Source organism: Hypanus sabinus, chromosome 7 (genome assembly GCF_030144855.1).
Source record: "Hypanus sabinus isolate sHypSab1 chromosome 7, sHypSab1.hap1, whole genome shotgun sequence".
In the NCBI taxonomy this organism is placed as follows: Eukaryota; Metazoa; Chordata; class Chondrichthyes; order Myliobatiformes; family Dasyatidae; genus Hypanus; species Hypanus sabinus.
Genome location: NC_082712.1, coordinates 3,453,836 through 3,473,221, shown reverse-complemented (window position 1 = coordinate 3,473,221; position 19,386 = coordinate 3,453,836). Strand labels below are relative to the sequence as shown.

The 19,386-nt window shown below is 46.2% G+C and overlaps 1 protein-coding gene across 10 annotated transcripts in view; it reads right to left on the bottom strand.

Moving 5' to 3' along the window:
* cplane1 (ciliogenesis and planar polarity effector 1) overlaps nt 1-19,386 on the bottom strand; it is a 375,338-nt gene that overhangs the window by 123,044 nt on the left and 232,908 nt on the right. For all 10 annotated transcript variants that reach the window (XR_009512997.1, XR_009512998.1, XM_059974072.1 and 7 more), the window contains exons 30-31: nt 5,693-6,195; nt 456-636 (exon numbers count right to left, since the gene is read on the bottom strand). Coding sequence is in view for 8 of the 10 variants with exons in the window: in XM_059974072.1 (XP_059830055.1) it covers nt 456-636; nt 5,693-6,195 (684 nt within the window). In the remaining 2 variants the exon portion in view is untranslated. The remainder of the gene's footprint in view (nt 1-455; nt 637-5,692; nt 6,196-19,386) is intronic.

Genomic DNA, 19,386 nt, shown 5'->3' with positions numbered 1-19,386 from the left:
GGGAGAGAGGGGGGGAGAGAGAGGGGGAGAGAGAGGGGGAGAGAGAGGGGGAGAGAGAGGGGGAGAGAGAGGGGGAGAGAGAGGGGGAGAGAGAGAGGGGGAGAGAGAGGGGGAGAGAGAGGGGGGAGACTGTGAGAACAAAGTGAAAGAAATAAGAGACAGTAACAGTAACAGAAGAAGTGGAGTGAGGGGGGTGCAGGGTTTGCCGGGGCTGTGGTCGGAGTACAGCAAACTGGAGGGACAGTGTACGGCCATGGGGAGTATGGCGGGAGGATATGGGGAGTGCTAGAAACACAGGATGCAGTTGTTTGGGCACAGAGTGATGCCTCTTTGAGTGGGGGTGCGTACTGAGTGCGGAGTGAACATGGAGATCAGAAAGGTGAAGGGAAGGGGAACTATGAAGGCTTGCTGATGACAGGATGGGGCGAAAGGGACAGGGTTTCCATTCACATCACCTGAACCAGTTTAAACATCTCACTATGAAGAAAATGTCTGACGTCAGAGGTGGTGGTTCCTTGGAACATCGTTGCCGTGGCCTGGGTGACAGGGGTCTCCTCACAGTCATTAGTAACCTGTCCAGACATGGACTGACCTCCTGAATCAGCCTGCTCCAGGGAGGGATACACCCAGTCAGAGCTAAGGGAGGAACAAAAGCCCATCAGTCCCGGCACCATCACTGAGCTCAGGAACACTGGCAAACCAGACGGAAAACCCAAGCAGGTTGCTCCCAGACACTGCACACAAACTGTAGCACAGGATACTCCATTTTGACCTAGACACTACACCCCTGTCCCAGACACTCAAACACAGGACAGGGCCCCTGTCCCAGACACTTAACCTGTCCTCACAACAGGGGTAGTCTATGAAGAACACTGGGGCTGTCTACAAGAAGGGTCAGAGCCGTCTCTATTTCCTGAGGAGACTGAGGTCCTTTAATATCTGCCGGATGATGCTGAGGATATTCTACGAGTCTGTGGTGGCCAGTGCTAATATGTTTGCTGTTGTGTGCTAGGGCAGCAGGCTGAGGGTAGCAGACACCAACAGAATCAACAAACTCATTCGTAAGGCCAGTGATGTTGTGGGGGTGGAACTGGACTCTCTGATGGTGGTGTCTGAAAAGAGAATGCTGTCAAGTTGCATGCCATCTTGGACAATGACTCCCATCCACTCCGTAATGTACTGGTTAGGCACAGGAGTACATTCAGCCAGAGACTCATTCCACCGAGATGTAACACTGTGCGTCATAGGAAGTCATTCCTGTTTGTGGCCATCAAACTTTACAACTCTTCCCTCAGAGTGTCAGACACCCTGAGCCAATAGGCTGGTCCTGGACTTATTTCCACTTGGCATGATTAAGTTAGATATGGCTCTTGTGGCTAAAGGGATCAGGGGGTATGAAGAGAAAGCTGGTACAGGGTTCTGAGTTGGATGATCAGCCATGATCATACTGAATGGTGGTGCAGGCTCGAAGGGCCGAATGGCCTACTCCTGCACCTATTTTCTATGTTTCTATGTAACATTATTTAATTATTTGTGGTTTTATATTGCTATCTTTCTACACTATTCTTGGTTGGCGCGGCTGTAACAAAACCCAATTTCCCTCGGGATCAATAAAGTATGTCTGTCTGTCTCTGAGGGAGGAAGTTAGGAATAGGAAGTGGTCAATAACTCTACTGGGTGTTTTTTATAGACCACCCAATAATAACAGGGACATCAAGGATCAGATAGGGAAACAGATTCAGGAAAGGAGTAATAATAACAGGGTTGTCATGGTGGGAGATTTTAATTTCCCAAATATTGATTGACATCACCATAGAGTGACGGGTTTAGATGGGTGGAGTTAGTTAGGTGTGTTCAGGAAGGTTTCTTGACACTATATGTAAATAAGCCTACAAGAGGAGAGGTTGCACTTGATCTGGTATTTAGAAATGAACCTTGTCAGGTGTCAGATCTCTCAGTGGGAGAGCATTTTGGAGATAGTGATCACAATTCTATCTCCTTTACCATAGCATTGGAGAGGAATAGGAACAGACAAGTTAGGGAAACGTTTAATTGGAGTAATGGGAAAGATGAGGCTATCAGGCAGGAACCTGGAAGCACAAATTTGAAACAGATGCTCTCAGGGAAACGTATGGAAGAAATGTGGCAAATGTTCAGGGTATATTTGCATGGCGTTCTGCATAGGTACGTTCCAATGAAACAGGAAAAAGATGGTAGGGTACAGGAACTGTGGTGTACAAAGGCTGTTGTAAATCTAGTCAAGAAGAGCTTACAAAAGGTTCAAAAAACTAGGCAATGATAGAAATCTACAAGATTATAAGGCTAGCAGGAAGGAGCTTAAGAATGAACTTAGGAGAGCCAGAAGGGGTCATGAGAAGGCTTTGGCGGGCAGGAGTAAGGAAAACCCCAAGGCATTCTACAAGTATGTGAAGAGCAAGAGGACATGACGTGAGAAAAAACGACCAATCAAGTCTGACACTGGAAAAGTGTGTATGCAACCGGAGGAGATAGCAGAGATACTTAATGAATACTTTGCTTCAGCATTCACTACGGAAAAGGATCTTGGTGATTGTAGAGATGACTTGCAGTGGATTGAAAAGCTTGAGCATGTAGATATTAAGGAAGAGGATGTGCTGGAGCTTTTTGAAAGCATCAAGTTGGATAAGTCACCGGGACCGGGTGAGATGCACCCCAGGCTACTGTGGGAGATGAGGGAGGAGATTGCTGAGCCTCTGGCGATGATCTTTGCATCATCAATGGGGACGGGAGAGGTTCTGGAAGACTGGAGGGTTGCGGATGTTGTTCCTTTATTCAAGGAAGGGAGTAGAGATAGCCCAGGAAATTATAGACCAGTGAGTCTTACTTCAGTGGTTGGTAAGTTGAAGGAGAAGATCCTGAGAGGCTGGATTTATGAACATTTGGAGACACATAATAGGATTAGCAATAGTCAGCATGACTTTGTCAAATGCAGGTTGTGCCTTACGAGCCTGATTGAATTTTTTGAGGATGTGACTAAACACATTGATGAAAGAAGAGCAGTAGATGTAGTGTATATGGATTTTAGCAAGGCATTTGATAAGATACTCCATGCAAGGCTTATTGAGAAAGTAAGGAGGCACGGGGTCCAAGGGGACATTGCTTTGTGGATCCAGAATTGGCTTGCCCACAGAAGGCAAAGAGTGGTTGTAGACGAGTCATATTCTGCATGGAGGTTAGTGACCAGTAGTGTGTCTCAGGGATCTGTTCTGGGACCCCTACTCTTCATGATTTTTATAAATGACCTGGATGAGGAAGTCGAGGGCTGTCAGAGGTTATAGTGGGTCATTAGTAGGATGCAAAACTGGGCTGAGAAGTGACAGATGGAGTTCAACCCAGATAAGTGTGAGGTGGTTCATTTTGGTAGGTCAAATATGATGGCAGGATATAGCATTAATGGTAAGACTCTTGGCAGTGTAGAGGATCAGAGGAATCTTGGGGTCCAAGTCCATAGGATACTCAAAGCTGCTATGCAAGTTGACTCTGTGGTTAAGAAGGTACAGTGCATTGGCCTTCATCAACCATGGATTTGAGTTTAAGAGCCGAGAGGTTATGTTACAGCTATATAGAACCCTGGTCAGACCCCACTTGGAGTACCATTCTCAGTTCTGGTCACTTCACTACAGGAAGGACATGAAAACCATAGAAAGGGTGCATAGAAAGGATATTTACCTGGATTGGGGAGCATGCCTTATCAGAATAGGTTGAGTGAACTCGATCTTTTCTCCTTGGAGCGATTGAGGATGAGAGGTGACCTGATAGAGGTGTATAAGATAATGAGCGGCATAGTGATAATGAGAGGATAGATAGAGACTTTTTCCCAGGGCTGAAATGACTAGCACGAGAGGGCAGAGTTTTAAGGTGCTTGGAAGTAGGTACAGAGGAGATGTTAGGGGTAGGTTTTTTTACGCAGAGTGGTGAGTGCGTGGAATGGGCTGTCGGCAACGGTGGTGGAGGCGGAAACGATAGGGTCTTTAAAGATATTCCTGGATAGGTACATGGAGTTTAGAAAAATTGAGGGCTATGGGTAAGCCTAGGTAGTTCTAAGTTAAGGACATGCTCAGTATAGCTTTGTGGGCCAAAGGGCCTGTATTGTTCTGTAAATTTTCTATGTTTCTATGACACATGCCCCTAATCCAAGCAGCACCCTGGTACATCTCTTCTGCACCCTCTCTAAGGCTTCCACATCTTCCTGTAATGAGACAACCAGAAGTGAACACGATACTCCAATACTCTGCCACCCAACTGACACACTCCCCCCCCACAGACCAGTCCCAAATCTCTCCAGCCATATTCCTTATCCCCTTCCCTTCTCACACACACCATCCTCACCGTCACTTCCATCATGCAATCGACCAAGCACACACCTTCCTCTTTCTCCTCACCGCAGCCCACATAATCCCCCCATCATTTCCCCACACTAACATCCTCATACTGCCAACCCTGTCTCCATGCCCATGTTCAGCCTTTGCTGATCCACACCACTGCAGCTGCCATGCTGTAATGCTCGTGCAGGCCTGGGAAGGTGGGAGTTAACTGTGTTTGCAGACACGGAGGTGGGGGTGGGGGGGGGGTGTTGTTGAGGGAAGTTTGGTTAAACTGTTCGCCACTCACTGGCTTCCTGCAAGTAACCTGCCTGAACCTCTAAGGATGGATTGCCTGTGACTTCTCTGTTGAGCTCAGCCTGTTTGATTACCGTGGTGACTACATCTCCATAGCAACAGCGGGAGCTCAGTACTGGTCAGGTGACCGGCAGCCCAGCCAAAGTGCAATGGAAGTGTCACCCTGTATTTACCCATAATCCTAGAAACCCCAGTGAGATGCACTTTGGGCAGATGGGGCTTGTCGGCCATGGTTGGCAAGTCACCTACAACAACTGATCTTAAACCTCCAGTGCCTTGCGGCTATACCCACTCACGAGGAACATTTTGGGAGTAAACCCCAAGGAAAGGTCCAGAGCAGGGGTCCCTAAGACAGTTTAGCGCTGACTGGCACCACCTGTGATACTGCTGGTGCCCAACTGTATCGGTGTCAGTCGTTCCTTCGGATCCATCGCTGCATGGTGAGGGGGAACCTGCTCTCCATACCGTACTGCTCTGGCTTGAATATCACTTAGACAGCCTGCACACAACAGCCGTGGTTGACCCTGAACAATAGAGCGCCTCAGTAACTGAGGGAGCCTAGAAGCCCCAGCCTGCTGCACTGACCATCACAAGATGCAAAGGCTACAAAGGTGTCTGTGTGCCTGCACAAAGCCAGTCAGTCAGTCCCTCCAGCACGGAACACTCCTCTGACATCAGAATGTATAGCACCCGGCAACAGATAGCACCAGCCGAGGCTCAGACACTGGGACGCCATGGCAGTGTAGCAGCTGGTGCATCATTACAGTGTGGGACGTCAGAGTCTGCAGTACAGTTCCAGAGTATGTCCTTCCCTTGTGCACATGGGTTTCCTCCCACAGTCCAAAGATATACCAGTTAGGTTAGCTGGTTATTGTAGATTATCAGGTTAAATCGGTGGGTTGCTAGGCACTGCAACATGGTGGGCCTGAAGGGCCTGTTCTGAGCTGTATCTCTACAAAAACATAGTGCCCACTGCCCTTTCCTCCCCCACCTCCTTAATGACCCATCATGATTGCTACAGTCAGGAACATCACCTTGCAGTCTTGTGTCCATTCAATCGCTGACCAGGAGCCTCAGCTATGGGCTTATACATCCAGTCTCTGGGATCGGGGTCTGTGGGCTCATCCGTTCGCTGTCTGGAATTGGGGCCCCTGGGCTCATCCATTTGACCCCTGGGATCGGGGTCTGTGGGCTCATCCACTTGCTGTTTGGAATCAGGGCCCCTGGGCTTATCCATTCCATCTCTGGGATCAGTGTCTATGGGCTTATGCATCCAGTCTCTGGACTCATCTGTCTGCTCTTTGGGACCAGAGCCCCTGGGATTATCCAATTGCTCTTTAGGATCTCTGCTTGTGAGTTTATTTTCCTTCTGTCTGTGACGTAAGCCCCTGGGTTTACTCTTCCTCCTGCTGCGATCTGCTCCTTTGGGATTATCTACTTGTTTTCCATGATCTCTGGGATCCATGCCTATGGATATGTCCAACTTTTCCCAAAGGTCCTTCCTGACTGGCTCATCCAGGGCACCCTCTGCATCCACCTGAAATCACAAAGCAAATGCAATAAACTAAGTGATGAGTGTGAAATTAAACTGACCTGAGAATCAGATGGCACACTGGCCTCCCCAGTCCTCAAAGCCACACACAGGGACATTACCCAGTGCCACATTCAGATCAGCCTCTCCCTGCCAGAACAATCAGTCCATTCTACATAGAACATAGAATAGTACAGCACAGTACAGGCCCTTCAGCCCACAAACCCTGTCTCCCATATAACCCTCCACCTTAAATTCCTCCATATACCTGTCTAGTAGTCTTTTAAACTTCACTAGTGTATCTGCCTCCACCACTGACTCAGGCAGTGCATTCCACACACCAACCACTCTCTGAGTGAAAAACCTTCCTCTAATATCCCCCTTGAACTTCCCTCCCCTTACCTTAAAGCCATGTCCTCTTGTACTGAGCAGTGGTGCCCTGGGGAAGAGGCGCTGGCTGTCCACTCTGTCTATTCCTCTTAATATCTTGTACACCTCTATCATGTTTCCTCTCATCCTCCTTCTCCCCAAAGAGTAAAGCCCTAGCTCCCTTAATCTCTGATCATAATCCATACTCTCTAAACCAGGCAACATCCTGGTAAATCTCCTCTGTACCCTTTCTAATGCTTCCACATCCTTCCTATAGTGAGGCGACCAGAACTGGACACAGTACTCCGAGCGTGGCCTAACCAGAGTTTTATACAGCTGCATCATTACATCGCGTCTCTTAAACTCTATCCCTCGACTTATGAAAGCTGACACCCCACAAGCTTTCTTAACTACCCTATCTACCTGTGAGGCAACTTTCAGGAATGAAAGTGGACATGTACCCCCAGATCCCTCTGCTCCTCCACACTACCAAGTATCCTGCCATTTACTTTGTACTCTGCCTTGGAGTTTGTCCTTCCAAAGTGTACCACCTCACACTTCTCTGGGTTGAACTCCATCTGCCACTGCTCAGCCCACTTCTGCATCCTATCAATGTCTCTCTGCAATCTTCGACAATCCTCTACACTATCTACACCACCAACCTTTGTGTCTTCTGCAAACTTGCCAACCCACGCTTCTACCCCCACATCCAGGTCATTAATAAAAATCACAAAAAGTAGAGGTCCCAGAACAGATCCTTGTGGGACACCACTAGTCACAACCCTCCAATCTGAATGTACTCCCTCCACCACGACCCTCTGTCTTCTGCAGGCAAGCCAATTCTGAATCCACCTGGCCAAACTTCCCTGGATCCCATGCCTTCTGACTTTCTGAATAAGCCTACCGTGTGGAACCTTGTCAAATGCCTTACTAAAATCCATGTAGATCACATCCACTGCACTACCCTCATCTATATGCCTGGTCACCTCCTCAAAGAACTCTATCAGGCTTGTTAGACACGATCTGCCCTTCACAAAGCCATGCTGACTGTCCCTGATCAGACCATGATTCTCTAAATGCCCACAGATCCTATCTCTAAGAATCTTTTCCAATAGCTTTCCCACCACAGACGTAAGGCTCACTGGTCTATAATTACCCGGACTATCTAGAACCGGACAGCTCAGTTCTAGGCTGGGTTCTACAGCAGAGTGAGGCAGCAGCTCCTGAGTGCTCAATATCGTCAATGGGTGAAGGATAGGTTCCAGTCTTACAGCTCACCAGGACAGGTCAGTACTTCCAGAAGAGTGAGATCTGGTAACCACATTTATCAGCTTTAATATCACCGGCATATGCCGTGAAATATGTTATCTCGCAAAGAGATACATTGTAATAAATAATTTTAAAACGCCAAATTACAATAATATCTGATTAAATAACTTGTGCAAAACGAGAGCAAAATAAGAAAAAAAAGTGGTGACATAATATAAATGGGTTCATTGTCCATCCAGAAATCTGATGGCGAATGGGAAGAAGCTGTTCCGAAAACATTCAGTATGTGTTTTCAGGAGCCTGTACCCCTCCCAGACGGCAGCAATGAAAAGAGAAGATGTTTAAGTGATAGGGGTCCTTATTGATGCCTTCCTGAGGCCTGGCCTTTTGAAGGAGCCCTCGTTCCATACACAATCACCCAGGTCCTGCCGAGACCTGAACGCCGTTGACGGGATTCCTGCAACTTACTGCTAAGTAGCTGTTGTTTACAGATACACATGCCTGGAGACCTGAACTTAAATGCAGTTTGTGCACCTGAAAGTGCTCAGCAAGTCAGTCAATGTCCAAACAAAGAAGCCAGATTCAAATTCCAAGTTGAAAATACTTCATCTGATCCCAGGGATCTGTTATTCTATATAAACCTACAAATCCCCTCCACTAGTTCCCAGTCTGTAACTCACTTCCGTGGATCTGTTATTCTATACAAACCCCCCCAATCCCCTCCACTAGTTCCCTGTCTATAACTCACTTCCGGGGATCAGTTATTCTATATAAACCCCCCAATCCCCTCCACTAGTTCCTAGTCTGTAACTCAATTCCGCGGATCTGTTATTCTATATAAACCCACCAATCCCCTCCACTAGTTCCCAGTCTGTAACTCAATTCAGGGGATCTGTTATTCTATATAAATCCCCCAATCCCCTCCACTAGGTCCCAGTCTGTAACTCAATTCCGGGGATCTGTTATTCTATATAAATCCCCCAAACCCCTCCACTAGGTCCCAGTCTGTAACTCAATTCCGGGGATCTGTTATTCTAAATAAACCCCCCAATCCCCTCCACTAGTTCCCTGTCTGTAACTCACATCCGTGGATCTGTTATTCTATATAAACCCCCCAAACCCCTCTACTAGTTCCCAGTCTGTAACTCACTTCCATGGATCTGTTATTCTATATAAACCCCCCAAACCCCTCCACAAGTTCCCAGTCTGTAACTCACTTCCGGGGATCTGTTATTCTATATAAACCTACCAATCCCCTCCACTAGTTCCCAGTCTGTAACTCACTTCCGAGGATCTGTTATTCTATATAAACCCCCCAAACCACTCCACTAGTTCCCAGTCTGTAATTCACTTCCAGGGATCTGTTATTCTATATAAACCTCCCAATCCCCTCGACTAGTTCCCAGTCTGTAACTCACTTCCGGGGATCTGTTATTCTATATAAAACCCCCCAATCCCCACCACTAGTTCCCAGTCTGTAACTCACTTCCGGGGATCTGTTATTCTAAATAAACCCACCAATCCCCTCCACTAGTTCCCAGTCTGTAACTCACTTCCGGGGATCTGTTATTCTATATAAACCCCCCAATCCCCTCTACTAGTTCCCAGTCTGTAACTCACTTGCGGGGATCTGTTATTCTATATAAAACCCCCCAATCCCCACCACTAGTTCCCAGTCTGTAACTCACTTCCGGGGATCTGTTATTCTATATAAACCCACCAATCCCCTCCACTAGTTCCCAGTCTGTAACTCACGTCCGGGGATCTGTTATTCTATATAAACCGAACAATCCCCTCCACTAGTTCCCAGTTTGTAACTCACATCCGGGGATGTGTTATTCTATATAAACCCCCCAATCCCCTCCACTAGTTCCAAGTCTGTAACTCACTTCAAGGGATCTGTTATTCTATATAAACCCCTCCAATCCCCTCCACTAGTTCCCAATCTGTAACTCACTTCCGGGGATCTGTTATTCTATATAAACCCACAATCCCCTCCACCAGTTCACAGTCTATAACTCACTTCCGTGGATCTGTTATTCTATATAAACACCCCAATCCCCTCCACTAGTTCCCAGTCTGTAACTCACTTCCGGGAATCTGTTATTCTATATAAACACCCCAATCCCCTCCACTAGTTCCCAGTCTGTAACACACTTCCGGGGATCTGTTATTCTATACAAACCCACCAATCCCCTCCACTAGTTCCCAGTCTGTAACACACTTCCGAGGTTCTGTTATTCTATATAAACCCCCCAATCCCCTCGACTAGTTCCCAGTCTGTAACTCACTTCCGGGGATCTGTTATTCTATATAAACCACCCAATCCCTTCCACTAGTTCCCAGTCTGTAACTCACTTCCGGGGATCTGCTATTCTATATAAACCCCCCAATCCCCTAGACTAGTTCCCAGTCTGTAACTCACTTCCGGGGATCTGTTATTCTATATAAAACCCCCCAATCCCCACCACTAGTTCCCAGTCTGTAACTCACTTCCGGGGATCTGTTATTCTATATAAACCCCCCAATCACCTCGACTAGTTCCCAGTCTGCAACTCACTTCAGGGGATCTGTTATTCTATATAAACCCCCCAATCCCCTCCACTAGTTCCCAGTCTGTAACTCACTTCCGGGGATCTGTTATTCTATATAAACCCCTCCAATCCCCTCCACTAGTTCCCAGTCTGTAACTCACTTCCGGGGATCTGTTATTCTATATAAACCCCCCAATCTCCTCCACTAGTTCCCAGTCTGTAACTCACTTCCGGGGATGTGTTATTCTATATAAACCCCCAATCTCCTCCACTAGTTCCCAGTCTGTAACTCACTTCTGGGGATCTGTTATTCTATATAAACCCCCCAATCCCCTCCACTAGTTCACAGTCTGTAATTCACTTCCGGGAATCTGTTATTCTATATAAACCCCCCAATCCCCTCCACTAGTTCCCAGTCAGTAATTCACTTCCGGGAATCTGTTATTCTATATAAACCCCCCAATCCACTCCACTAGTTCCCAGTCTGTAACACACTTCCGGGGATCCGTTATTCTATATAAACCCCCCAATCCCCTCCACTAGTTCCCACTCTGTAACTCACTTCCGGGGATCTGTTATTCTATATAAACCCCTAATCCCCTCTACAATTTCCCAGTCTGTAACTCACTTCCGGGGATCTGTTATTCTATACAAACCCCCCAATCCCCTCCACTAGTTCCCTGTCTGTAACTCACTTACGGGGATCTGTTATTCTATATAAACCCACCAATCCCCTCCACTAGTTCCCAGTCTGTAACTCACGTCCGGGGATCTGTTATTCTATATAAACCGAACAATCCCCTCCACTAGTTCCCAGTTTGTAACTCACTTCCGGGGATGTGTTATTCTATATAAACCCCCCAATCCCCTCCACTAGCTCCAAGTCTCTAACTCACTTCCGGGGATCTGTTATTCTATATAAACCCCCCAATCCCCTCCACTAGTTCCCAGTCTGTAACTCACTTCAAGGGATCTGTTATTCTATATAAACCCCTCCAATCCCCTCCACTAGTTCCCAATCTGTAACTCACTTCCGGGGATCGGTTATTCTATATAAACCCACAATCCCCTCCACCAGTTCACAGTCTATAACTCACTTCCGTGGATCTGTTATTCTATATAAACACCCCAATCCCCTCCACTAGTTCCCAGTCTGTAACTCACTTCCGGGAATCTGTTATTCTATATAAACACCCCAATCCCCTCCACTAGTTCCCAGTCTGTAACACACTTCCGGGGATCTGTTATTCTATACAAACCCACCAAACCCCTCCACTAGTTCCCAGTCTGTAACACACTTCCGAGGTTCTGTTATTCTATATAAACCCCCCAATCCCCTCGACTAGTTCCCAGTCTGTAACTCACTTCCGGGGATCTGTTATTCTATATAAACCACCCAATCCCTTCCACTAGTTCCCAGTCTGTAACTCACTTCCGGGGATCTGCTATTCTATATAAACCCCCCAATCCCCTAGACTAGTTCCCAGTCTGTAACTCACTTCCGGGGATCTGTTATTCTATATAAAACCCCCCAATCCCCACCACTAGTTCCCAGTCTGTAACTCACTTCCGGGGATCTGTTATTCTATATAAACCCCCCCAATCACCTCCACTAGTTCCCAGTCTGCAACTCACTTCCGGGGATCTGTTATTCTATATAAACCCCCCAATCCCCTCCACTAGTTCCCAGTCTGTAACTCACTTCCGGGGATCTGTTATTCTATATAAACCCCTCCAATCCCCTCCACTAGTTCCCAGTCTGTAACTCACTTCCGGGGATCTGTTATTCTATATAAACCCCCCAATCTCCTCCACTAGTTCCCAGTCTGTAACTCACTTCCGGGGATGTGTTATTCTATATAAACCCCCAATCTCCTCCACTAGTTCCCAGTCTGTAACTCACTTCTGGGGATCTGTTATTCTATATAAACCCCCCAATCCCCTCCACTAGTTCACAGTCTGTAATTCACTTCCGGGAATCTGTTATTCTATATAAACCCCCCAATCCCCTCCACTAGTTCCCAGTCAGTAATTCACTTCCGGGAATCTGTTATTCTATATAAACCCCCCAATCCACTCCACTAGTTCCCAGTCTGTAACACACTTCCGGGGATCCGTTATTCTATATAAACCCCCCAATCCCCTCCACTAGTTCCCACTCTGTAACTCACTTCCGGGGATCTGTTATTCTATATAAACCCCTAATCCCCTCTACAATTTCCCAGTCTGTAACTCACTTCCGGGGATCTGTTATTCTATACAAACCCCCCAATCCCCTCCACTAGTTCCCTGTCTGTAACTCACTTACGGGGATCTGTTATTCTATATGAACCCCCCCAATTCCCTCCACTAGTTCCCAGTCTGTAACTCATTTCCGGGGATCTGTTATTCTATATAAACCCCCCAATCCCCTCCACTAGTTCCCAGTCTGTAACTCACTTCCGGGGATCTGTTATTCTATATAAACCCCTCCAATCCCCTCCACTAGTTCCCAGTCTGTAACTCACTTCCGGGGATCTGTTATTCTATATAAACCCCCCAATCCCCTCCACTAGTTCCCAGTCTGTAACTCACTTCCGGGGATGTGTTATTCTATATAAACCCCCAATCTCCTCCACTAGTTCCCAGACTGTAACTCACTTACGGGGATCTGTTATTCTATATGAACCCCCCCAATTCCCTCCACTAGTTCCCAGTCTGTAACTCACTTCCGGGGATCTGTTATTCTATATAAACCCCCCAATCCCCTCCACTAGTTCCCAGTCTGTAACTCACTTCCGGGGATGTGTTATTCTATATAAACCCCCAATCTCCTCCACTAGTTCCCAGTCTGTAACTCACTTCTGGGGATCTGTTATTCTATATAAACCCCCCAATCCCCTCCACTAGTTCCCAGTCAGTAATTCACTTCCGGGAATCTGTTATTCTATATAAACCCCCCAATCCACTCCACTAGTTCCCAGTCTGTAAAACACTTCCGGGGATCCGTTATTCTATATAAACCCCCCAATCCCCTCCACTAGTTCCCACTCTGTAACTCACTTCCGGGGATCTGTTATTCTATATAAACCCCTAATCCCCTCTACAATTTCCCAGTCTGTAACTCACTTCCGGGGATCTGTTATTCTATACAAACCCCCCAATCCCCTCCACTAGTTCCCTGTCTGTAACTCACTTACGGGGATCTGTTATTCTATATGAACCCCCCCAATTCCCTCCACTAGTTCCCAGTCTGTAACTCATTTCCGGGGATCTGTTATTCTATATAAACCCCTAATCCCCTCTACTAGTTCCCAGTCTGTAACTCACTTCCGGGGATCTGTTATTCTATACAAAACCCCAATCCCCTCCACTAGTTCCCTGTCTGTAACTCACTTCCAGGGATCTGATATTCTATATGAACCCCCCAATTCCCTCCACTAGTTCCCTGACTGTAACTCACTTCCGGGGATCTGTTATTCTATATGAACCCCCCAATCCCCTCCACTAGTTCCCAGTCTGTAACTCACGTTCGGGGAACTGTTATTCTATATAAACCGAACAATCTCCTCCACTAGTTCCCAGTCTGTAACTCATTTCCGGGGATCTGTTATTCTATAAAAAACCCCCAATCCCAACCACTAGTTCCCAGTCTGTAACTCACTTCCGGGGATCTGTTATTCTATATAAACCCACCAATCCCCTCCACTAGTTCCCAGTCTGTAACTCACTTCTGGGGATCTGTTATTATATACAAACCGACCAATCCCCTCCACGAGTTCCCAGTCTGTAACTCACTTCCAGGGATTTGTTATTCTATACAAACCCCCCAATCCCCTCCACTAGTTCCCAGTCTGTAACTCACTTCCGGGGATCTGTTATTCTATACAAACCCACCAATCCCCTCTACAATTTCCCAGTCTGTAACTCACGTTCAGGGAACTGTTATTCTATATAAACCGAACAATCTCCTCCACTAGTTCCCAGTCTGTAACTCAATTCCGGGGATCTGTTATTCTATATAAACCCCCCAATCCCCTCCACTGGTTCCCAGTCTCTAACTCACTTCCGGGGATCTGTTATTCTATATAAACCCCCCAATCCCCTCCACTAGTTCCCAGTCTGTAACTCACTTCAAGGGATCTGTTATTCTATATAAACACCCCAATCCCCTCCACTAGTTCCCAGTCTGTAACACACTTCCGGGGATCTGTTATTCTATACAAACCCACCAATCCCCTCCACTAGTTCCCAGTCTGTAACACACTTCCGAGGTTCTGTTATTCTATATAAACCCCCCAATCCCCTCGACTAGTTCCCAGTCTGTAACTCACTTCCGGGGATCTGTTATTCTATATAAAACCCCCCAATCCCCACCACTAGTTCCCAGTCTGTAACTCACTTCCGGGGATCTGTTATTCTATATAAACCCCCCAATCACCTCCACAAGTTCCCAGTCTGCAACTCACTTCCGGGGATCTGTTATTCTATATAAACCCCCCAATCCCCTCCACTAGTTCCCAGTCTGTAACTCACTTCCGGGGATCTGTTATTCTATATAAACCCCCAATCCCCTCCACTAGTTCACAGTCTATAACTCACTTCCGGGGATCTGTTATTCTATATAAACCCCCCAATCCCCTCCACTAGTTCCCAGTCTGTAACTCACTTCCGGGAATCTGTTATTCTATATAAACACCCCAATCCCCTCCACTAGTTCACAGTCTGTAACACACTTCCGGGGATCTGTTATTCTATACAAACCCACCAATCCCCTCCACTAGTTCCCAGTCTGTAACTCACTTCCGGGAATCTGTTATTCTATATAAACACCCCAATCCCCTCCACTAGTTCCCAGTCTGTAACACACTTCCGGGGATCTGTTATTCTATACAAACCCACCAATCCCCTCCACTAGTTCCCAGTCTGTAACACACTTCCGAGGTTCTGTTATTCTATATAAACCCCCCAATCCCCTCGACTAGTTCCCAGTCTGTAACTCACTTCCGGGGATCTGTTATTCTATATAAACCCCCCAATCCCTTCCACTAGTTCCCAGTCTGTAACTCACTTCCGGGGATCTGTTATTCTATACAAACCTACCAATCCCCTCCACTAGTTCCCAGTCCGTAACTCACTTCCGGGGATCTGTTATTCTATACAAACCCCCCAATCCCCTCCACTAGTTCCCTGTCTGTAACTCACTTCTGGCGATCTGTTATTCTATATAAACCCCCCAATCCCCTAGACTAGTTCCCAGTCTGTAACTCACTTCCGGGGATCTGTTATTCTATATAAAACCCCCCAATCCCCACCACTAGCTCCCAGTCTGTAACTCACTTCCGGGGATCTGTTATTGTATATAAACCCCCCAATCCCCTCCACTAGTTCCCAGTCTGTAACTCACTTCCGGGGATCTGTTATTCTATATAAACCCCCCAATCCCCTCCACTAGTTCCCAGTCTGTAACTCACTTCTGGGGATCTGTTATTCTATATAAACCCCTCCAATCCCCTCCACTAGTTCCCAGTTTGTAACTCACTTCCAGGGATCTGTTATTCTATACAAAGCCCCCCAATCCCCTCCACTAGTTCCCAGTCTGTAACTCACTTCCGGGGATCTGTTATTCTATATAAACCCCCCAATCCCCTCCACTAGTTCCCAGTCTGTAACTCACTTCTGGGGATCTGTTATTCTATATAAACCCCTCCAATCCCCTCGACTAGTTCCCAGTCTGTAACTCACTTCCAGGAATCTGTTATTGTATATAATCCCCCCAATCCCCTCCACTAGTTCCCAGTCTGTAACTTATTTCTGGGGATCTATTATTCTATATAAACCCCTCCAATCCCCTCCACTAGTTCCCAGTTTGTAACTCACTTCCAGGGATCTGTTATTCTATACAAAGCCCACCAATCCCCTCCACTAGTTCCCAGTATGTAACTCACTTCCGGGGATCTGTTATTCTATATATATATATATATATATATATATATATATATATATACGCCCCTCAACCGCTAGATTAAATCAAAGCCTGTAACCAACCTCCAGGGATCAGTAATTTATATAAGCCACTTGAACCTCTAGAATAGATCTCAGCCATCCCTAGAGATCTGTTATTTTATATATAAACCTTGAACCCCTGGATTAGATCTCAGCCTGTAATCCACTGCTGGGGATCTGATATTTGACATATAACACCCTGAATTCCTCAGTCGTTTTCCCATAATCCCACTTCCAAGTGGATTTCCATTCTTTCAATAAAGTGCTTTTTACAGCTGCAAGGGGACACACCATGAGGAACAGTGGGTGGAGGGACACACCGTGTGGAACTGGAGCTGCAGCTCGATGACCTTCCACTCATGCAGGAGCATAAGGAAGTCATAGAGAGGAGCTACAGGGAGGTAGACACCCCTTAGTACCCTAGCAGGAAGGTTTGTTAATGCTCCACAGTGGGGTTTAAACTTCAGTTGCAAGGGGCTGGGAACCAGTCTGCGAGAACAGTTAGTGTTGTGGTTGTAGATGAGGTTGTTGGTAAGACATCAGACAAAATTAGGAATCAAAAGATTGAGTATGGTGCAACTAGTCTGCAGAGCTGCATATACTTCAATGCACAAAGCATCGGAGTGCTGAGGATGAGGGAACTGGTTTACAAACCGAGGTAATGTATAGTGAGGAGAGGCTGTTGATAGGGCAAAATTGCAGTCAAAAAAATGAGTTACAATGTAAAGGGTGAAGAAAATAGAAAAACGTGAATACAAGACTGACAGTGGTGTATTTGAATGCATGCAGAATATGGAATAAGGTACTGCATATGAACTTGCAGATTGGCAGGTACGATGTAGGCATCACTAAATCATGGCTGAAAGGAGAGCATAGCTGGAAGGATACAGATTGCATCAAAAGGACAGGTAGGAACGCAGAGGGGGTGCCGTTGCTATGTTGGTAAAAAGATGAAACCAAATCATTAGAAAGAGGTGACATGGGGTCAAAGGGTGATGAATCTTTGTGGACAGAGTTAAAGGACTCCAAGGGTAAAAACACCTGATAGGAGTTGCATGCAGAGCCCCAAATAGTTGTAAGGATGTGGCCTACAAATTCCAACTGGAGATAGAAAATGCATGCCAAAAGGGCAATGTTACAATAGTTAGGGGAGTTAGATATGCAGGTAGATTGGAAAACATCAGGCTGGTGCTGGATTCTAGGACGAGGAATTTTTAGAGTGCCTACAAGATGGCTTTTTAGAGTAGCTTGTGTTTCAGCCCATTAGAGAATCAACTATTCTGGATTGAATGTTATGCAATGAACCAGAATGGATTAGAGAGTTTGAGGTAAAGGAACCCCCGGGGAAAAGTGATCATAATATGATCAAATTCACCCTGAAATTTGAGAAGAAGCTAAAGTCCGATGTATCAGTATTACAGCAGAGTAAAGGGAATTACAGAGGCATGAGAGAGGAGCTGGCCAGAATTATTTGGAATGGAACACTGGCAGGGATGATACTAGAGCAGAAATGCCTGGAATGGTGGAGGAGCTGAATAAGCATTTTGCATCAGTCTTCCCTTTGGAAGACACTAGCAGTATGGCGAAGTGTGTGGAGTTGCCATGACTAGAGGGAAGGTTCTTGGGAAAATGAAAGGTCTGAAGGTAGTTAAGTCACCTGGACCAGATGGTGTACAACCCAGGGTTCTGAAAGAGGTGGCTGAAAAGATTGTAGAGGCATTAGTAATGATGTTTCAAGAATCACTAGATTCTGGAATGGTTCTGAAAGACTGAAAAATTGTGAATGTCACTCCACTCTTCAAGAATGGAGAGAGGCAGAAGAAAGGAAACTATAGGCCAGTTAGTCTGATCTCAGTGGTTGGGGGATGTTGGAGTCGATTATTAAGGATGAGGTCTCAGGGTACTTGGTGGAACATGATAAAAGAGGCCATAGTCAGCATGGTTTCCTCAAGGGAAAATCTTGCCTGACAAATATGTTGGAATCTTTGAAGAAATAGACAAAGGAGAATCACTTGATGTTGTGTACTTGGATTTTCAGAAGGCCTTTCACATGGTGCAACACATGAGGCTGCTTAAAAAGCTATGAGCCCATAGTATTACAGGAAAGATTCTAGCATGGATAAAGGACTGTCTGATTGGCAGGAGGCAAAGTGCAGGAAGAAAGGGAGCCTTTTCTGATAGGCTGCCGGTGACTACTGGTGTCTGTGTTGGAACTGATTCTTTTTGCATTATGTCAATGATTTGGGTAATGGAATTGATGGCTTTGTTGCAAAGTTTGCAGACGACATGAAGATAAGTAGAGGAGCAGATAGTTTTCAGGAAGCAGAGAGGCTACAGAATGACTCAGACAGATTAGGAGAATGGGCAAAGAAATGGCAGATGGAATATAGTGTTGGGAAGTGTATGGTCATGCACTTTGGTAGAAGAAATGAAAGGGTTGGCATTTTCTAAATGGTGAGAAAATGCAAACAAACTGAAGTGTAAAGGTACTTGGGAGTCCTTGTGCAGGATTCCCTAAAAGTTAATTTGCAGGTTCAGTCTGTGTCAGGAAGACAAATATGATGTTTGCATTCATTTCAAGAGGACTAGAATATAAAACAGTGATTCCCAATGATTCTCAGCAGGGGGAGGGGGGCTGCACCCTAACTTGAGGCACGAGACCTGACCAATCATTAGTACAAAAAAAGGATGAGACTCTGGAACACAGGAATCACTAGCTCTGCGGGCCGTGAGCATTCATTGTCAAAACACATCTGAAATTCGGCAATCTCGTCCAACCTTATCAAACAGAAATTATTAGGGACGCATAAATTAGCAACCACAGTGTCCAACAGTTCCCCTTGACTCAGGGCACTGAATGAGTTAATACAATTTAACAGCTGGTAATAAAGTACACCTCTCAACTTTTTCGACAGACTTACAGAAAACAGATTGCACAATAATACAGCGCTGGCCAGAACCAAATGGTGAAACAAGAGCCAATGAACCTGCTGATCCCAAGTGTTCCTCTGGAGGAGTTCAAAGCAACCTTGGCTTCATA